The sequence below is a fragment of the Equus przewalskii genome, chromosome 2 (assembly GCF_037783145.1).
Source record: "Equus przewalskii isolate Varuska chromosome 2, EquPr2, whole genome shotgun sequence".
NCBI classification, from domain to species: Eukaryota; Metazoa; Chordata; class Mammalia; order Perissodactyla; family Equidae; genus Equus; species Equus przewalskii.
In genome coordinates, this window is record NC_091832.1 from 120,519,587 (window position 1) to 120,536,723 (window position 17,137).

Sequence of the window (17,137 nt, forward strand, 5' to 3'; positions counted from 1 at the left end):
GGGCGAGTTTAGGTTAAAATCAATTGCTTTATCTTTGCATTCTTTGCAAAATAGTAACTGAAACTAAGTTTTGGAAAAGATTACGTTTAGGAAATTTATTGTGAATCTTTGGTTCTTTCTACAATTTGTAGTTCTTTTCCAAGGATTTAAACGTATCCTATTTGCATCCACTAAAATTACTGCTGTATTGAGCTGTGAAAGTTCTGTTAAATCTATGTTGCAAATTCTTATAAAATTTGTTGTGAGCACACTGTGAAGGTGATAAATATGTATTAATGAATGGATGAAGTATGAGATCATCACAGAGGCAGATCCAATCAGAATGGCTCTCATAAACCAGCAGAACTCCAGTTGATTCAGCGTTATATTAACCACGATGGGAAAGAATATGGCAAAGGAGAGTTTGCAGCATATTTAACTGACATAGTGTAAAAAAACCCAAATTTAATCTATAATCTATTCTTATACATTAATAAAAAGTTATAACCCGAATATAAAAGAACAAATGGCATAAACTGAGAGTTCACAAAGAAGAAATAAAAACCTCCAGCAGACAGGAAGTTTTGTTTGCTCACATTCTGTGTCTCCATTTCCTCACCTGCCCTTTGCTGCTGAGGCCGTTTAAGTCTGCGTTCCTTTCCCAACACTCGGTCTCAGTCGTCTTGTGCAGTCGTGGGCGTTTCAGTCCTGATGTCCTTGACCTTCCAGTGGTATTCCCCACAGTGTGTATTCCCCACAGTGTGTATTCCGCACAGTGTGTATTCCCCACAGTGTGTATTCCGCACAGTGTGTATTCCCCACAGTGTGTATTCCCCACAGTGTGTATTCCGCACAGTGTGTATTCCGCACAGTGTGTATTCCCCACAGTGTGTATTCCCCACAGTGTGTATTCCGCACAGTGTGTATTCCCCACAGTGTGTATTCCCCACAGTGTGTATTCCCCACAGTGTGTATTCCGCACAGTGTGTATTCCCCACAGTGTGTATTCCGCACAGTGTGTATTCCCCACAGTGTGTATTCCGCACAGTGTGTATTCCCCACAGTGTGTATTCCGCACAGGGGTCCAACTTCCATGATCTCCTCCTCCTTCCTACTCACCTGTCTGCCACGGCTGTGTCCCTGACCCTCTGCTTTCACTTCGGGGTTCAGTGCATCAGCTCCTCAGTGCTACGTCTCGGACCTGATTTTGTTCTCACTCTACTCTCTCCCCAAGTAAGCTCATCCAAAGGAAGTAATCTTCATTTTTCACTTTTGAATAAAGAGCTCCCAATTTCTCTATTATCTGATTGGTTTTCTTCTGGGTTATAAAGACTCATGACAATCTACACAATAAAGTAGACAAATGTAAATGAAGGAAAAATTAAGACTAGAGAAAATATATAGAGAGAGAAAATGAGAATGAGACCAGGGTTAAGCTGTAGCGTAAGCATTATAAGCATTCAGGTCAAAGAGCCCTAATCATTTGTGAAGATGTCTTCGAATATGTCTCTGAGAGTCTTGATAAACACACAGACGAGGGAATACAATTAGTAATAGGTTGACACTTTTCATCAAGACGACACGTACACATTCCTTAAGGGCTGAAGAATTTCTGGTGTTTGAGTTCCAGGAGACCGTTTGTGTGGGTGGTGAAGGGGGCAGCGTCCTCACCCACACTGCACAGGCAGGTTCCCTCAGCTGTTTGCTTAGTTCCCCACCCCCGAGGGGCAGAGACAGGGGCCAGAGCAGAAAGCGGTCCTCAGGGCCCTGTACCTCCGTCTGAGCACAGTTTCCAGATGCTTGGCCTTGATGCATTGAAACACGCAGGAAAGAATAAAGTGTGTTTCCTCCAGAAGCGTTTTCTCACCTGAACTCTGGATACAGCTTGAGGAGCAGATAACTCAAAGTCCTAATATATGGCAAGAGCTCTCCAACTCCTTCTCATTCCAGCCCCAAGCTCTGGTCCTGACCCACCCGCTACACCAGTCTTTTATTTAAATGTACTTTTTCTCTCATTCATTGTAAAGGTCACATGGTCTCCCCACATCCAGTCTTAACCCATCCTGGTATGGTCACACTGCAACAAAGAATGATCTTTTCAGAACATGCATAGACACATGTGTCTGCCCCCTCCTTGGAATGCTATGATGTTTTCCCGTTGATCTTCCTAATGCCTGCGATGGCCTGATCCCTTGACCTGTCCACCTCCATCTCATACCATAACCCAACCGGCCTAATCTCTGTTACAGCCACTCTGATCCTCTTTCAAGTACCTGAATGTACGATGCTATCTTTCTGCCACAGAGCCTTTGAACACGCAGTTTTCCTTCTGTCTCAAATTCTTTTCTGCCGATTCCTCATTAGTTAAATGTATTCCTCATTTAGATAACAGCTCAAACGTCACTTTCGCAGGGAAATCTTCTGTGATCCAATTTAAGTTAGATGTCCCCTTATGGATTCTCCTAGCACATGTTCATCGTAGCATTTTTCACATATTAAGTTTCACATTTGTGTTTAAGAATATTTCATTAGCAATTTCCTCAAATAGACGTGTAACCACCGTGAGACGGGTTCAATTCTGCTCCTAGTCCTCTGTGTCTCCTCCTGACGATCATACTGTCTTGCACACAGTAAACATATAATCCAGATTGGTAAATAAGTAAATCATAAGAGTTATCAAATAAATGAAAATTAAAGTGATGAGATATAACTGTTTTTCTACTAAAATTGGCAGAAATTGGTACGTGTGTAGTGGATGGGGCATTTTTACACATACATTTAGATTGAGCCATATGAAATTGCCATTTTTATAGTTTAAAATGTCAATTAATATTTCATAGGGTTTAGCCTAACAGGTGGATGTATATTATCAAAAATCCTGCAGGAGTGCAATTTGCCAATGTGTTCGAGGATATGTTTCAAGCCAAAATTCAAAGAACTGAATACAACTAAAAATCCCAACAAGAGGAAATGATCAAATAAATGATGGGGCACCAAAAAATGAAATTCTGTGTAGAAATTAAAGTCACGTTTGAATATAACATCATTTCTCCCAGGTCTCCAGGCACTTGTGTGTAAATGCAGTGACAGTAACCTGAATATCCAGTTCTCTTAATTCATAACCTTTGCTTATAAACCATTTCTGGCTGGTCTTCAGACTGTTTCAGAGTGTTCCTAGGAGGTCTGATAAGAGTTCATCAGTAGTCCTCCTCAGCACTTCCATTCTCCCCACAGCCCTGGCCAGAAAAAAGAAAAGAGAAAAGGCAATAGTTGTTTGGGGCACATTGCATTCAAATCCACCAAACTCATAAGTGACACACATTGCCTTCTGCCTGAACATTTTGTGGTATCCATTCATGCTCCAAGTAGAATTTGGAGGAACAGTCTTGTCCCTAATCTTTGCTCCATTAACAGTTTCTTGATGACTAGCTTCCCTTCATCTTCTCTTTGCAGCTCCCTCTCCCTGGGGCTCTGCTCTGAACTGTACATCCAGGACGAGGAATTTTTTTAAAATATTAATTAACTAGCGGCTGGCCCCGTGGCCGAGTGGTTAAGTTCACGCACTCCGCTGCAGGTGACCCAGTGTTTCATTGGTTCGAATCCTGGGCGCGGACATGACACTGCTCATCAAACCACGCTGAGGCAGCGTCCGACATGCCACAACTAGAAGGACCCACAACAAAGAGGATACAACTATGTACCGGGGGGCTTTGGGGAGAAAAAGGAAAAACATGAAATCTTTAAAAAATATATATATTAATTAACTAAATAAATACTTTTGAAAGAACCAATAATGACTGTGAGATATACACCAAACAGTTTGGACTCCAGAAAAGAACAACTTGATTAAACTTTGTGTAGATATTTTTGTGATAGGCATTTTATGGTGACATTTTTAACACACTTTCTAGGTTGGTTAGAAGTCCTGGAGACGACTCTGGCAAGAGAGTCCTGTTAATGTTATAATGGATTTGTTTTGTGGGCTGTGAAGTTTTTTTCCCAGGAGTCGTGTAAGGATGTCTCACCTGCGTGGAGTAATCTGGAAACCTGCCTGAAGGCACTGGGATTGGCTAGTCCAGTGTTTCTACTTCGCAGTTTGGTTTGTGGCAAAGGTTTTCAAATATTCATTTAAAGTCCCCTCTTGGAGCCCGTAATATCATCTGTGAGATTTTTTTCCCTTCACGTGTGCCCAATATCAAGGTTATTTAAAATTCTCTTCTGAGTGCACCTGTAAGTCTGTGTCTGTGAAACATCATAAAGCAACGTGAGCTCCGTTGTGTTCTGGAGCCGGTTTATATGGACTGGGGGGCCACTCACACATTCCTTCCTAACCCTCCATTCAGCCGTGCTCCTTTGGTAGCTTAAAATTATGATAGGAGTATTTATACCATGGAAATCTGCAAACACTAGAAATCAGGAGTTTGGCTTTCTTTCTGTGTTTTCCTCATAGTGCTTGTGGTTAAACATTTGCCAGCACACAAATTGCTCTATTTGTCACTCACTCAGCAGATATTTCTTGAGCACCTTTTGAGTACTAAACACTGTATAGAGATGGGGCACCCTGGAATAAACAAGACAGGTGTGGCCCACAGCCTAGAGGAGCCGTAATTAATGTCTCCACTTGAACCCCTCAGCTGGATTCCAGAGTCCCAAGTCCAACAGCATGCTTGACTTTGCCATTTGGATGCCTCATAGGCGTTTGGACTTTATGGGACCCACACTGAGCTTGACCCTCTTCCAAAACGCACCCTCCTTTAGTCTCCTGAGGCCAAAATCTGAGCATCAGGTCAGAACTCTGGGAGGTATTCCTGACTTGTCTGTGCTTCCATGCTCCATATCCAATTGTCAGCAAGCTGAGTCACCTCTGCTGCACAATATACGTGGGACAGGTCAGTCCTCGGGATGTCTTCTCTCCCTCAGTCCCCGTCAGTCTCCTTCTCACCCTGCTGGTCCTGCTCCTGCTCCGTTCTTCAGTTTGCTCTCCGTGCCACAGCTACAGTGGTCCTGTCAAGAATGCGTCAGGTCATATACCCCCCTAAATTCTCCAATGGCTCCCAGTTCTCTCAGGGTGGAGGTCAGGTCCTCGCAATGGTCTCTGAGAACTTAGAGTCGCTGGTCCTTGTTACTGTCCTACGTTATCTCCTACTACTTGCCACTCGCCCTCTGCTCCTCCATCACTGGTCCCCCCAGTTCCATCAACACTCGCGCTTGATGTACGTTGCGTACACTGCCACGGGCGTGCTTCCACCTCGGGATCTTACACTGTGTGTGGAGCACGCTTCCTCCAGATAGCCACGCTGCTCATTCCCTCACTGCTTCTGGACCCTGACTACCCCATTTTAAATTGTGTTGTTTTTTCTTTATCACATATATCGCTTTCCAAAATACTATATAGTTAGCGCATCTGCAGTGTTTATTGTTTTTTGTCTGTCTGCCCTACTGGCTTGTAAGTTCCCCGAGGACAGGGCCAGACCTGTGTCTCAATTGAATGAATGAATAGGAGATAGAGTTCATGGAACTGTGAGAACACAGAGCAGGGGAGCACACTTGCAGTGTCAGAGCAGAAGACACAGAAGTTGTAGAAGCATTCTTAACATCTATTTTACAAAAGAAGAAAATAAATTTGGAATTTATCTGCTTATTTGGAAGAAAAATAGAGTCACACTTTACACTATGCACTAATATAAAATATCAGATAGATTAAATAGTTAAAATATAACAATAAAACCATTTAAAAACCAGAAGATACTATCATTGAACAGTCTTGGCTACTAAGCATGAGGGCAACGCTAGGAGGCAGAGAAAAATATTAGTCACTCTGACTGTGTAAAGCTCTACAAAAACATTTCACAGTTCAACCACAAAATCAAAGGCACTAAAGCATAATTAAATGGCAAGGAAATTGTTTTAATTATTTACAATATAAAGGACAGAGACACAGGGCTAATAACTTTAACTTATAATGAACTCCCACAAATCAATAAGAAAATATTAATGTAAATATGCAAAAGATGACAATTTTTGGAAAAGTAAAACTCTTACATACATACCTGGAAAATATATATCTTCACAATAATTAAAGAAATACACATTCACCTAAAAATAAGCTATCATATGTTATGTTAATACTGTGCTAATGGAAGTCAGAGAAGTGGGCATTCTAATTTTCTCCTGGTGGAAACTGAAATCAGAGCAACCTTTTGAGGAACAGTCTGGCAGTGTGCATCCTGAAATCGCTCGTTCCTTTGGACACAACAATTCCACCTCTAGGTATCTATCCACAGAAAATAAAGTTGCAAAGAATGATTTTAATGTTTGCAATTTTTTCGCATTATAAATAGTTTGGAAATAGACTTTCTTGTGCATGTTTTAGAATATTATTTAGTGATTAAAAATAATGTTTTGAGAATATTTATATTCAAAAGAATGTGTGGGAAAATAAGATTAATTAAAAAGAATGTAGATAATTATAAACAGATGCAAAATATAATGATATGAGATGTACATAAACATGCATATGCATAAATAAAATAGTAAAAGAAAATGAACAATAAACCAAGATATTTAGCAATGTTGTCCCTTAGTTGCAGCATTGTGGTGAATTCGTATTTTCTTAGTATACCTTACTATATTTCAAAAATATGTATTTCATAATCAGGGGAGAAGCGTAACTTTCTATAAAGCAGGACAAGATTATTCTTCTACAGTTTCATTTGGTAGAAAGACCTGAATGTTTCTATGCTTTTCCATTAGTCTGTTACTCTGTTGCTGATTGACTCATAGAAGCCTGGACAGTGGTTCTGCAGGTGCTGGAACCTGTTCCTTAGAACTCACCTGAGGTTCATTCCAAGTACCTGCTCCCGTGAGTCTCTGGAGTCATATAATATAGTATTTTCCATTTCTTTGTGTGGTATTTTCCATTCATCTGCTATTTGGATATGGTTCCACTATTTGATTGGTTAATTTTGGGGGGAAACAATCTAAAAGGTTCAGTAAAAAACTCCCGCAAGCAACACATATATAGCATTTTAGACTAAGTGGAGAGAATGGTTGGTCTTGTCTGACATGGTGAATCTCCCTGTAATTTGCCAGGTTCTGTTGTGGTCGTCATCATTTTGTCTTCTTGTCCTGTCAGTTATTGACAGAAGTATGTGATGGTCCAGCTGTGACTGGGAATGTGTTTCTCATTTTAGGTCGTCCGTTTTGCTTTGTAGCTTTTGAAGCAATGTTAATATGAGTCTGCGATTTTTATGTCTTATTTTTGAATTAATCCCTTTTATCTTTATGAAATCCCATCTCTATATTTAGTAACAATTCATACTTTAGCATCTGATTTTTGTGATATTTATATAGCCAATCTTTCATTTTGGTTAGTGTTTACATGGTAACCCCTTTCACACAAACATTTTAATACCAAGAATGCCTAATAAGATTAGAAGTCACAAATATTATTTCATCATGTGTGAAAATGAAAATTCCAATTACATGGCTATACTTTATTTTTAAATTTACATACAGCAAAATTTTAATTGATGTACAGATCTAGGGTTTTTAGTGTGTGGACAGGTTCATGTAACAGCCACCACAATCAGGACAAAGCAGTCTTTTCCCCACAGAGAAACCCCCTCCTGTTGTACTTGGTGTCCACACCTCTCTCTGCCCTGTCAGCTGTGAACCACTGGCCGTCTCCTGCCACTGTGGTCTGGTCTTTCAAAAGGACCTGTCAATAAAATCACAAACATGTAACCTTTGAGACCACTGCTCTCATGCGTCCTGACATCTCTGAAGTTCTTCTGCATGGCTGGGGGCGTCCCACTGTGTGGACACCCCAGTCTGCTTGCTCTTCGGCCCCTTGCGGGACATTTGCATTGTTCCCAGCTTTGAGCAATTATGAAAGGAATTCCTGTGAACGTCTGTGTAAACGTTTTTGTGTGAACACAAGTTTTCATTTCTCTATGGTGAGCAACTAGGAGTAGGATTGCTGAGTTGTATGACAAAAATATATTCAACTTTATAAGAAATTGTGAAATTGTCTTCCACAGTGGCTATACCATTTTTTATTCATACCCACAGTGTATGAGCGTTCCACTTGCTCCAGATCCTCGTCAGCAAGTATTGTTGTCAGTATTTTTGTTTTTATTTTAATTCTAATGTGTATGTGGTTGTATCTGAGTGTGGTTTAATTCACATTTCGTGAGTGGATAATTGTCAGACATTTTTCACGTGCTTGTCATTAATATATCTTTCTTGGTGAAGTGCCAGTTCAAGCCATTTGCCTATTTTTAAATTGGATTGTTTGTTTTCTTACTGTTGAGATTTTATTTTTAACAGCTTTATTGAGTTATAAGTTACATACCATAAAATACACTCATTTCAAGTGTACAATTCAATGATTTTTAGTAAGTTTTTGCTTATGTAACATCGACACAATCTCATTTTAAAACACTTCCATTACCTCGGAAAGAAACGTCACTTCCAATTGTGGTCGCTCCCATCCCACACCCTGCCCTAGGCAACCAGTAAGCTGCTTTATTCTGCTATAGATGTGACTTTTCTGGGCTTTGATGTAAATGGAATCATACGATATGTAGTCTTTTGTATGGACTTCAAATTTTTTTCTGTTTTTACATTGGGTTATGTGTCTTCTTATTAAATTATAAGAGTTCTTAGTGTATTTTGGGCATAAATCCTTTATTGGAATATGATTTCAAATGGTTTTCTCCCTGTCTGTGGCTTGCCTTTTTACTTTCTTCATGGTGTATTTGAAAAGCAAAATTATTAATTTTGATGAAATACAACATATCATTTTTTCCCCTTTATTGTTTGTGCTTTTGTGGTCAAAGAACTCGTTAGCTACTGCAAAGTTGTGAAGATTCAGTTATGGGTTCTTTTGTGGTAGGTTTATAGTTTTAGATCTTACGTTTATATGTGATCCATTTCTAGACGATCTTTGTGTTTGGTGTGAGATAACAGTATAATTCGTCTTTTTGCGTGTGTATGTCCCATTGTCCCAGCACCATTTCTTGAAAAGACTACAGTTTCCCCACTGCTGGACTGCCTTGGCACAATTGTCAAAAATCAATTGAATAAATGTTAAGTGTTTCTTTCCTGACCCTTGGTATTTCCGTCTCATCGATCTACATGTCTATTTTTATGCCAGTCCTGTACTATCTTGATTACCACAAATAAGAGCGTCCTGTGGACGCTTCCGACAATTCAGCTCTCCAGGAGATGATGAAAAGTGACTTTGACACTCGTTCAGGTGATATGCTAAGTGCACGAGTGCAGAACCCAATGCTAGCTGTCCTTGTGAAGTAGCCATCTGAGGAGACCCTAACGCATTCGAGAGTCTGTTGTTGAGGGGAAAATGGCAGTGAGAAGCTCGACTAAATTCTAGGAAAAGCTAATGTGATCACATCGAAGACACACATTTTTTTGGAGGAAGAGTAGAGTACCAGCAGTCATCTGAGTGAGATTATATCTTGGATTTGATCATTTCTTCTCCAGGTCCAGAGGGTCTTTTTTTTTTTTTTTAAAGATTGGCACCTGAGCTAACATCTATTGCCAGTCTTCTTCTTTTTCATTTCTACTTTTTTCTCCCCGAATCCCCCCAGTACATAGTTGTTTATTTTAGTTGTGGGTCCTTCACGTTGTGGCATGTGGGACACCACCTCAACGTGGCCTAATGAGTGGTGCCATGTCCGTGCCCAGGATCCGAACCAACAAAACCCTGGGCCGCTGAAGCAGAGTGCGCGAGCTTAACCACTTGGCCATGGAGCCAGATCCCAGAGGGTGTTTATCTGGATGAGCCTAAGGTGCCTTTCTCCACGCCCACTGTTGGATGTCTGCCGGAGTCACGGGGCAGGAGTATGGATGCACAGTGAATTCCTGATGGCTGGGCTCAGGCTGGTCTTCAGCAGTACCTGGCAACTCCACCGATTTCTTTGGCCAAATGTCTCTCCCTTTCCACAGGATTTCAGCATTTCTTTATTTTCCTCAAACCCTTAGCGTAATTCAGCCTCCAGTGGTTACCCCTATCCCAACCAGCCATCTCTCACCCAAACCAAACCAGTAGCCAGGGTATCTGCTTTCCTGCCCCTGTTTTCTTCCTGCTTCAGTCCATTCTCCAGACTAAAATCTGATTATTCTCCTCCCCTGATTGAATCACCTTCCATAGGACGAGACTATGACCTGTGCTACAACTTCTCAAACCCTGTCCCCTTCACTTTCTGTATTTGATTGCAGCGGTCTTTAATTACCCAGGCGCACAGTGCTTCTCCAAATCTTACCACTCCTATGGGTTTCCTGGGGCCACAGTAACCAAGTACCACAGCCTGAGTGACCTCCAACAACAGAAGTTGGTTCTCTTACGTCCCAGAAGCTGCAAGTCTGAAAGGAAGGTGTTGGCAGGGCTGTGCTCCCCTGGAAAGCTGTTGGGAAATCCTTCCTTGCCTCTTCCTGGCTCCTGGGGGTTTGCTGGCAGTCTTTGGCATTCCTTGGCTTGTGGATGCATCCCTCATCCCTCTGTCTTCACATGTGCTCTCCACGTGTTTCTCTCTGTTTCCAAACTCCTCCTTTATACCAGTCATATTGGATTAGGGCCCACTCTAATGACCTCATTTTAACTTGATTATCTTTATAAAGACTCTATTTCCAAAAAAAGTCACATTCTGTGATAGTGGGGAGTTAGGACTTCAACATAACTTTTTTAGAGGGAAAAATTCAACCCATAAAACCCACCATTAACAAGGAGCTTTTCACACAGTGTTTGTTCCCCAGAAATCTTTGCAGCCCTCACCTTCTGCCACCTTGCCCAGCCACCCTTCCAAGTTTCAACCCAGAATGAGTTTTCTTAGGAAAGACTGACCACAATCTAAGTACGTTTCCCAGTAGATGCATTCCCGTGGCCGTACACCTTGTCTTTGCAACACTTACCATATTTGTAATTGTACATATATGGGTGAAGTTGTTTGATCAGTGTCCATCTACTTCACTGGACTGTGAGCTCTGTGAAGACCCTTTGTCCTCACTGTTGCATCACTGCAGTGTCTGGAATAGCACAGCAGGCGTTCAATAAATGTTCGGCTGAATGAATGAATAATAGATCAGACCAGAAATGGCACAAATGTCAGTTTGAAGTTTCAAAATTTCTACATTCACAAAAGTGTTAGTGAGAACATAAATTGATTGTTTCCATATAATTCAAGTAAAACAATATTCTACCTTTCAGGAAATAATTTCTCTAATATTAGGCTAATTGGCTAAAACCTGAATAAGAAATTTTCAGTTTATTTTGAATTATCAGTGCTACAGTAGCTGTACAAGAATCTAACCCTGCTCATGTCACTCAGCTTCTCTTTTTAGTTTCAAAAATCAACTGTCTAAACATCTAAATTGCATTAATAAATATCCAGGGCAAGCAAAATAGCAAAAGATTATGACAGAGTTGAGGATATCCAGTTTAGTACAACAACATTTATTGCTAAGTGCTGTGCTTGACCCTGGGAACACCCATGAAGCAAAGCTTCAGTGTAGCAGAGGAACGCTCCGCTGGCTCAGGATCAGCAGCAGTGGGGACAGAAGCCCAGCGACGTTCGTTGCCTCTAACGTTTGACTTTTCTTTGATGTTGCACATAAATGCTTTTGGATTCAGAGGCAAAATGCGACTTCAGTTTCTTTGGAAGGCGTCTACCTCATATATTTTTCTTTCTTTTCCACAATTCCTTACACGAATGGTTATATTCAAAGCCATAATCTGTATCTACCTGGAGTTTGAAGAATTGCAGGAATGGTTTAATCCAGCTCTTACCATCTAGGTCATTTTGATCAATTTACTTAGTTTCTTTAAGCCTCAGTTTTCTTTTCTGTAAAATAGAGATAATAATATTATTTGATTGATTGGATTATTCCTGATATTAAATATATATAATGTATGATAAATTGCCTGGTTGTGGTTAGCAATTTAGGATGTTACTATTATTATCTTCATGAAAGGTGGACTTTAAGCATGTTTCAGTTTCACACGTGTGTGTTTCATTTTCTTTGTATGATTTACTTTTTCCTGAACCAAAGTATTAATTTACATTTAACCTTCACTTTTACCTAGTGCCTCTCATACATAATAAATTAAGAATATTTCCTTTACGTAAATTATGACTAAAGTTCATATTATGAATAATATATAAATAAGCTCCAGTATAACTACTGGAGACCTAATTCTGCCTAATAGTTATAAAAACAAAGAGCAGTACACAAATTAATGAATTATCCTTATTTTGAAATATTTATTCTAAATATTTATTCTTAAAATATTTTAGCCTTAAGTAATATTAATTCTCTGATGAAAGTGTTGCCTTTGAAATTTTGTATAAATCAAAATATATCTGAGAAACACAAACTAGCCAAGAGTAAAAATAAAACAATTTAAGTAACGTGTTTTGTTGATAGAAATGCAAAAATAGAATTAATTTGGTATATATTATTCTCTGCTCTGAATATTAGCCAGAATTTGGCAAACAGCCATATTATCCGATTTAAAATTGGAAATTGATTCTTGCAAACATATTAATACTATTTTACCAAGTGAATAAAGCTAGACTTTTGTTAACATATTCAGAGAGTTTCCAATTTCCTAAAAAGTTGCACTTCAAAATCATATGTAAGTGTGTTTTCTAGAGCCTCAAATATGTCCTCCTAAAACAATCATGTCACACACAGTTACACAGACGGACACTGGGAAGGTTTTCGTGACAAGTGGGGGCTCAGTGTTGGGGTCACAGGAAGGCGTAGGCTCAGTCACACTTGTTTTACTCATACTCACCTGAATCCTGACCTTGTCTTTTGTTGCTGTGAAATGGCTACGGGGGCAATATCCTTCAGAGGGGTTCCTCCTCTTTGTCAGTTGTGTAGGTATTATCCATATTAGTTCTCTAGAAGCTTCTTTTAAAAATGGAGGTCTTAAGGTACGGAATCCGTATGTTTAAGCACTTCTTATTCATCTTTCCAGTTCCATTCAGATGACATTTATGAATTCTGATAATTGTTAGGCACAGCACCAGAGAAGTGACACCTTTCACTTACATTATTTTTATTGGTCTTGACTTCACCCTAAAAGGTGGGTGTTCTTATTTCTATTTTAAAAATTATGAAACTAAGGTTCAGAAAGGTTACATACATGACAGAATAGGATTTCAACCTGTATCTGCCTGATTCCTAAGACAATGCCATGATCAATGTTCTAGGCTGCCTCTGCACAGGCAAAACCCTTATCCACTTGTTTACCAGAAGAGAGATGACCCTGAACATTGAAACTCCATTTTAAATTCCACTAACAAGACAGCCAACAAAGCGGTTTTGTTTGTTTTATGTAGGTATATGGCCATTATTGATCCCTTGAAACCCAGACTGTCAGCCACAGCGACCAAGATCGTCATTGGAAGCATCTGGATCCTCGCGTTTCTACTTGCCTTCCCTCAGTGTCTTTACTCCAAAACTAAAGTCATGCCTGGCCGTACCCTTTGCTACGTGCAATGGCCAGAAGGTCCCAAACAGCACTTCACGTAAGTTAATTCTCTTATGATTTTCAATTCAGTTTATTGAACACTTAAGGAGCTACAGGTGGGGAGCAACAATTAAGCAAATAAGACACAGATATTCCCCTCAAGGGCTCAGACTATTTAGGGAAAGAGACATGTGAAAATGCCATAATGCAGTGTGATGTTGTCCATAGGTTTGTCTAAGTTACAAAGGTTTCTAATCGGGAAAATGTGATGGCTTTTCCAAGGGGCACCCTGGAGAGCCTCCTGGAGGAGGCGAGGCGATCCCTGGAGACGAGAGCAGGGCACAGAGGGAAGCGGATTGTCGTTGAGAAGCGAGTGAGGACGGAGGCCTGAGGCCCAGAGGTGCCCAGGGCTCTAGTAAGAAGCTGGCTGACGGGCGGGGCACCCTGGTGCCTTCTTGGCTGCATTCCATTATTTTAGAGTTAAAGAAATTTAGACTCCAGCTTGGAAAGGAAATAGGAATGCTGTGTATATGGTAGAATTTGGTATTTCATATTTTGGACCCACTTTAAGAAAAGCAAAAGAAAAGTATCCTAATTGTGCAATTATTTGCATTTTTTTTATTCTGATCATTTAAATTTTCAGTAAAAATCTTATTTAGTGACCTATTTTTCTCGTTAAAAATAACGAATGATGCAAATATAATGGTCATCTTTTAAAGCAGCCATTTTATCAAACTCTGCTCTACCCAGAATCCAGATTTTTAAAGAAAAATATTAGGGACTATTTGTTGAAGGAAAGGCAGGCTGCAGCTACACTACTGAGAAATGCATTCCATCCATTATTAATAAATCTTACATCTATATGATAACAAAATTCATCATAGTAGTAAAATTAAAATTTTTGTTGACTAAATGGCTTCCTTATTTGATCAGGAACCGGGAAGGTGAGGGGGCTTAAGATCCTTTTACAAAAAGACACAGGTGTGAGGAGACTGGCCCACTGACTCTTTACCTACCTCACAGCTTCCTCAGATGTTGGGAGCCATGCAGAAGTTCACAAAATTCCAGTCGGGCTGTCACATTATTGGTTGCCATCCTTTCCTCCTTAACTGCATCCCTATAATTTGATTGAAAGCAGTGAAATCCTAGAATTTATTTTAATAATTTATAGTATCATCACTTTGGTGTGACTAACCCTTTTGATGTGTTTATTTGGTAAATTAATAATATAACCAAGGTGCTATGACTTTGGAAAAATGCATGTAAATATCTTTACCTGATTTTTAAAATTACAAATAGCTTGTGGGTCCAATGTGGCTCAGAGAATCTAGCTACATTTTTTTTTTTTCATTTGGGTGAAAACTAACATTTCAGATATGGGTGATATTACAGGGATATATAGAGTCTTACTTAGAAAAAATATGTGTGAGTGGGTGAGTTTATTCTGTCCCATGGCTTTTCCTCTGATGATGCATTGGGTTAGGTTGGCTCCACAGTTACCGAGCAGAGGAAAGGCATTCATCCTAAACTTCTAGGCCAGGGGATGCATGTTTAAATGGTCACTGCAGCTCAGCTGTGGCTTTCAGATACGAAGTAAAGATTGACAAAGATCGACTGGTAAGCATCAGGACAACTGTAGTGACAACAGCATATTTTGATGGATTTGTGAAATGAGGCCTAAGAGAAAATATGGAAATAATGTGTGCATTTTCAGTAGAATGAATTCGGAGTCCCCATATTTCCCGTCAAGATACCCTTCGTGTCTCTTGCAGGTACCATGTCGTTGTCATTGTGCTGGTGTACTGCTTCCCACTGCTCGTCATGGGCATCACATACACCATGGTCGGAATCACTCTCTGGGGAGGAGAGATCCCGGGAGACACCTGTGACAAGTACCATGAGCAGCTGAAAGCCAAAAGGAAGGTACCGTCCCACAGAATTAGCTAGCGTTGTGTCAGCTGCAGCACACCACTGAGGGAGAACTCGCTATGGCATTTTAATATAAAATGATTTGATACTTTACTACTGAGGGTTTTTTTTTGTCTTTTCTTTGTTTTTTATCAATTTTTTCGTTTACTCTCTTCTGTCTTCCATAAGCCACTGTCCACGTACAGAAGACTGTAACAGAAGAGTCGCTTCCTCACAGCAGGACTTACTACCTTTTTCAGAGTATTCTCAGTTATTCCACCTGAAAAGTCTAAAATCTCACTTGATGGAATTCCAGTTGACTATATTTCTGCAGCTCTAGCTATCACTGTCCTTTATTGGACAGAACCCCTCCGATCTACTCTATAACCTTCCAGAAGCTTCCTCCATCCCCGGAATGGTGTCTCCTTTCTCATAGGTGCTGTAATTCCCTGATATCTGTCTGTCTGTCCCTCCTCCCCTCCGAGCTCTCTCCCCACCTGGTTTCTACACCGCCATTGCAAAGTCCAACTCAGAGACGAGAGCTGCGTTAATACTCCTTGACAACTTGTTGGGTGACACGAAAAGACCTCTTTTGAACAATTCACATTAAACAAGACCTCTAAAAATTATTATATTGGCATTTTACTAGGATTACTATTTTCATTAGGATTTTCTTCTGACTACCGTTATGTGACTCAGTGAGCAAGATTTTTATAAATTTGTGGAGTTAAAAGGAATCTTAGAGTCATCTTTTCCATCTTCCTCTCTCTAGTTGATGTGCGACTAATGCAAACCAGAGAGATTTTTCCAAGGGTACAAGTCACATTGATTATGCCAATTATTATTTACTCCATTTATGATTCATTCATTTATGTAGCACTACTACCAACCATGTAGACTTCTCTTAAAAATCCTCAATTTTAAAACCACTTGTCGACAAACACTCTCTTAACCATGATCAAGTTTTAAAAATTTAATGTAGAAAATTGACTTCATTTTAATACTAATATATTTTTTTCTGTCATTGGCAAATAATGGTAGACATGACTTATGTTCAGCTAACATTTGATGATGGTCTCTAGTATTTGATAACTGAAAGTAAGCATTATCTTTTTCACAGTAATTTACTTATTTCTGTCTATAATATATATAATTTCATTTTATTTCTCTTTTAGAAAAACTACATTAGAAACAAAGAACACAGACTATGCCTTTGGCACCTAAAAAAAATTCTAAAACTTGGAGAACTTCAGTAACATGTCTTATATGAAAATCTCTCTTTCTCCTCTGTAATTTCAACCCTCATTCCCTGACATCCTGCTCATATTGCAGGATACTCTTTTGGGGAATATTTCCTCATAGCTGTGTCTTAGTCATCACCACATTAAATAACCGATGTGATGGTCTATGTATTTCAAAATAATTTCTGTCTTTGCGACCCACTTGATTTCTTGTCTTTTATTTCTTTCTTATAGGTTTAGCATTCTTAAAAAATTTCCTCTACACTCTTAGACGGATTAAAATAAGTCAAGTAGTTGTAGTTTGTAGTTCTTTTTTCTTCATATACACACAATATTTTTCTAGCAAGAAATGAAAATTTAATCTGAGCATTCCTTTTATTTTTGATTCTCAGAGGGAACAGAAGCACGAGGGACTGTTTTTGCTATTGTCCCTACATACCTGATGAGAGTAAGCCATAAATGTCCCCTTTTGATTTTATTACTCTACAATTTCAAAGTATAAATATCA

The 17,137-nt window shown here is 39.5% G+C and overlaps 1 protein-coding gene across 1 annotated transcript in view; it reads left to right on the top strand.

Annotated features, from left to right (window-relative positions):
• The window catches only part of TACR3 (tachykinin receptor 3), a 67,193-nt gene that overhangs the window by 5,345 nt on the left and 44,711 nt on the right, over positions 1–17,137 (top strand). The window contains exons 2-3 of the mRNA XM_008533948.2: positions 13,350–13,538; positions 15,253–15,403. Of these exons, the coding sequence (XP_008532170.1) occupies positions 13,350–13,538; positions 15,253–15,403 (340 nt within the window). The remainder of the gene's footprint in view (positions 1–13,349; positions 13,539–15,252; positions 15,404–17,137) is intronic.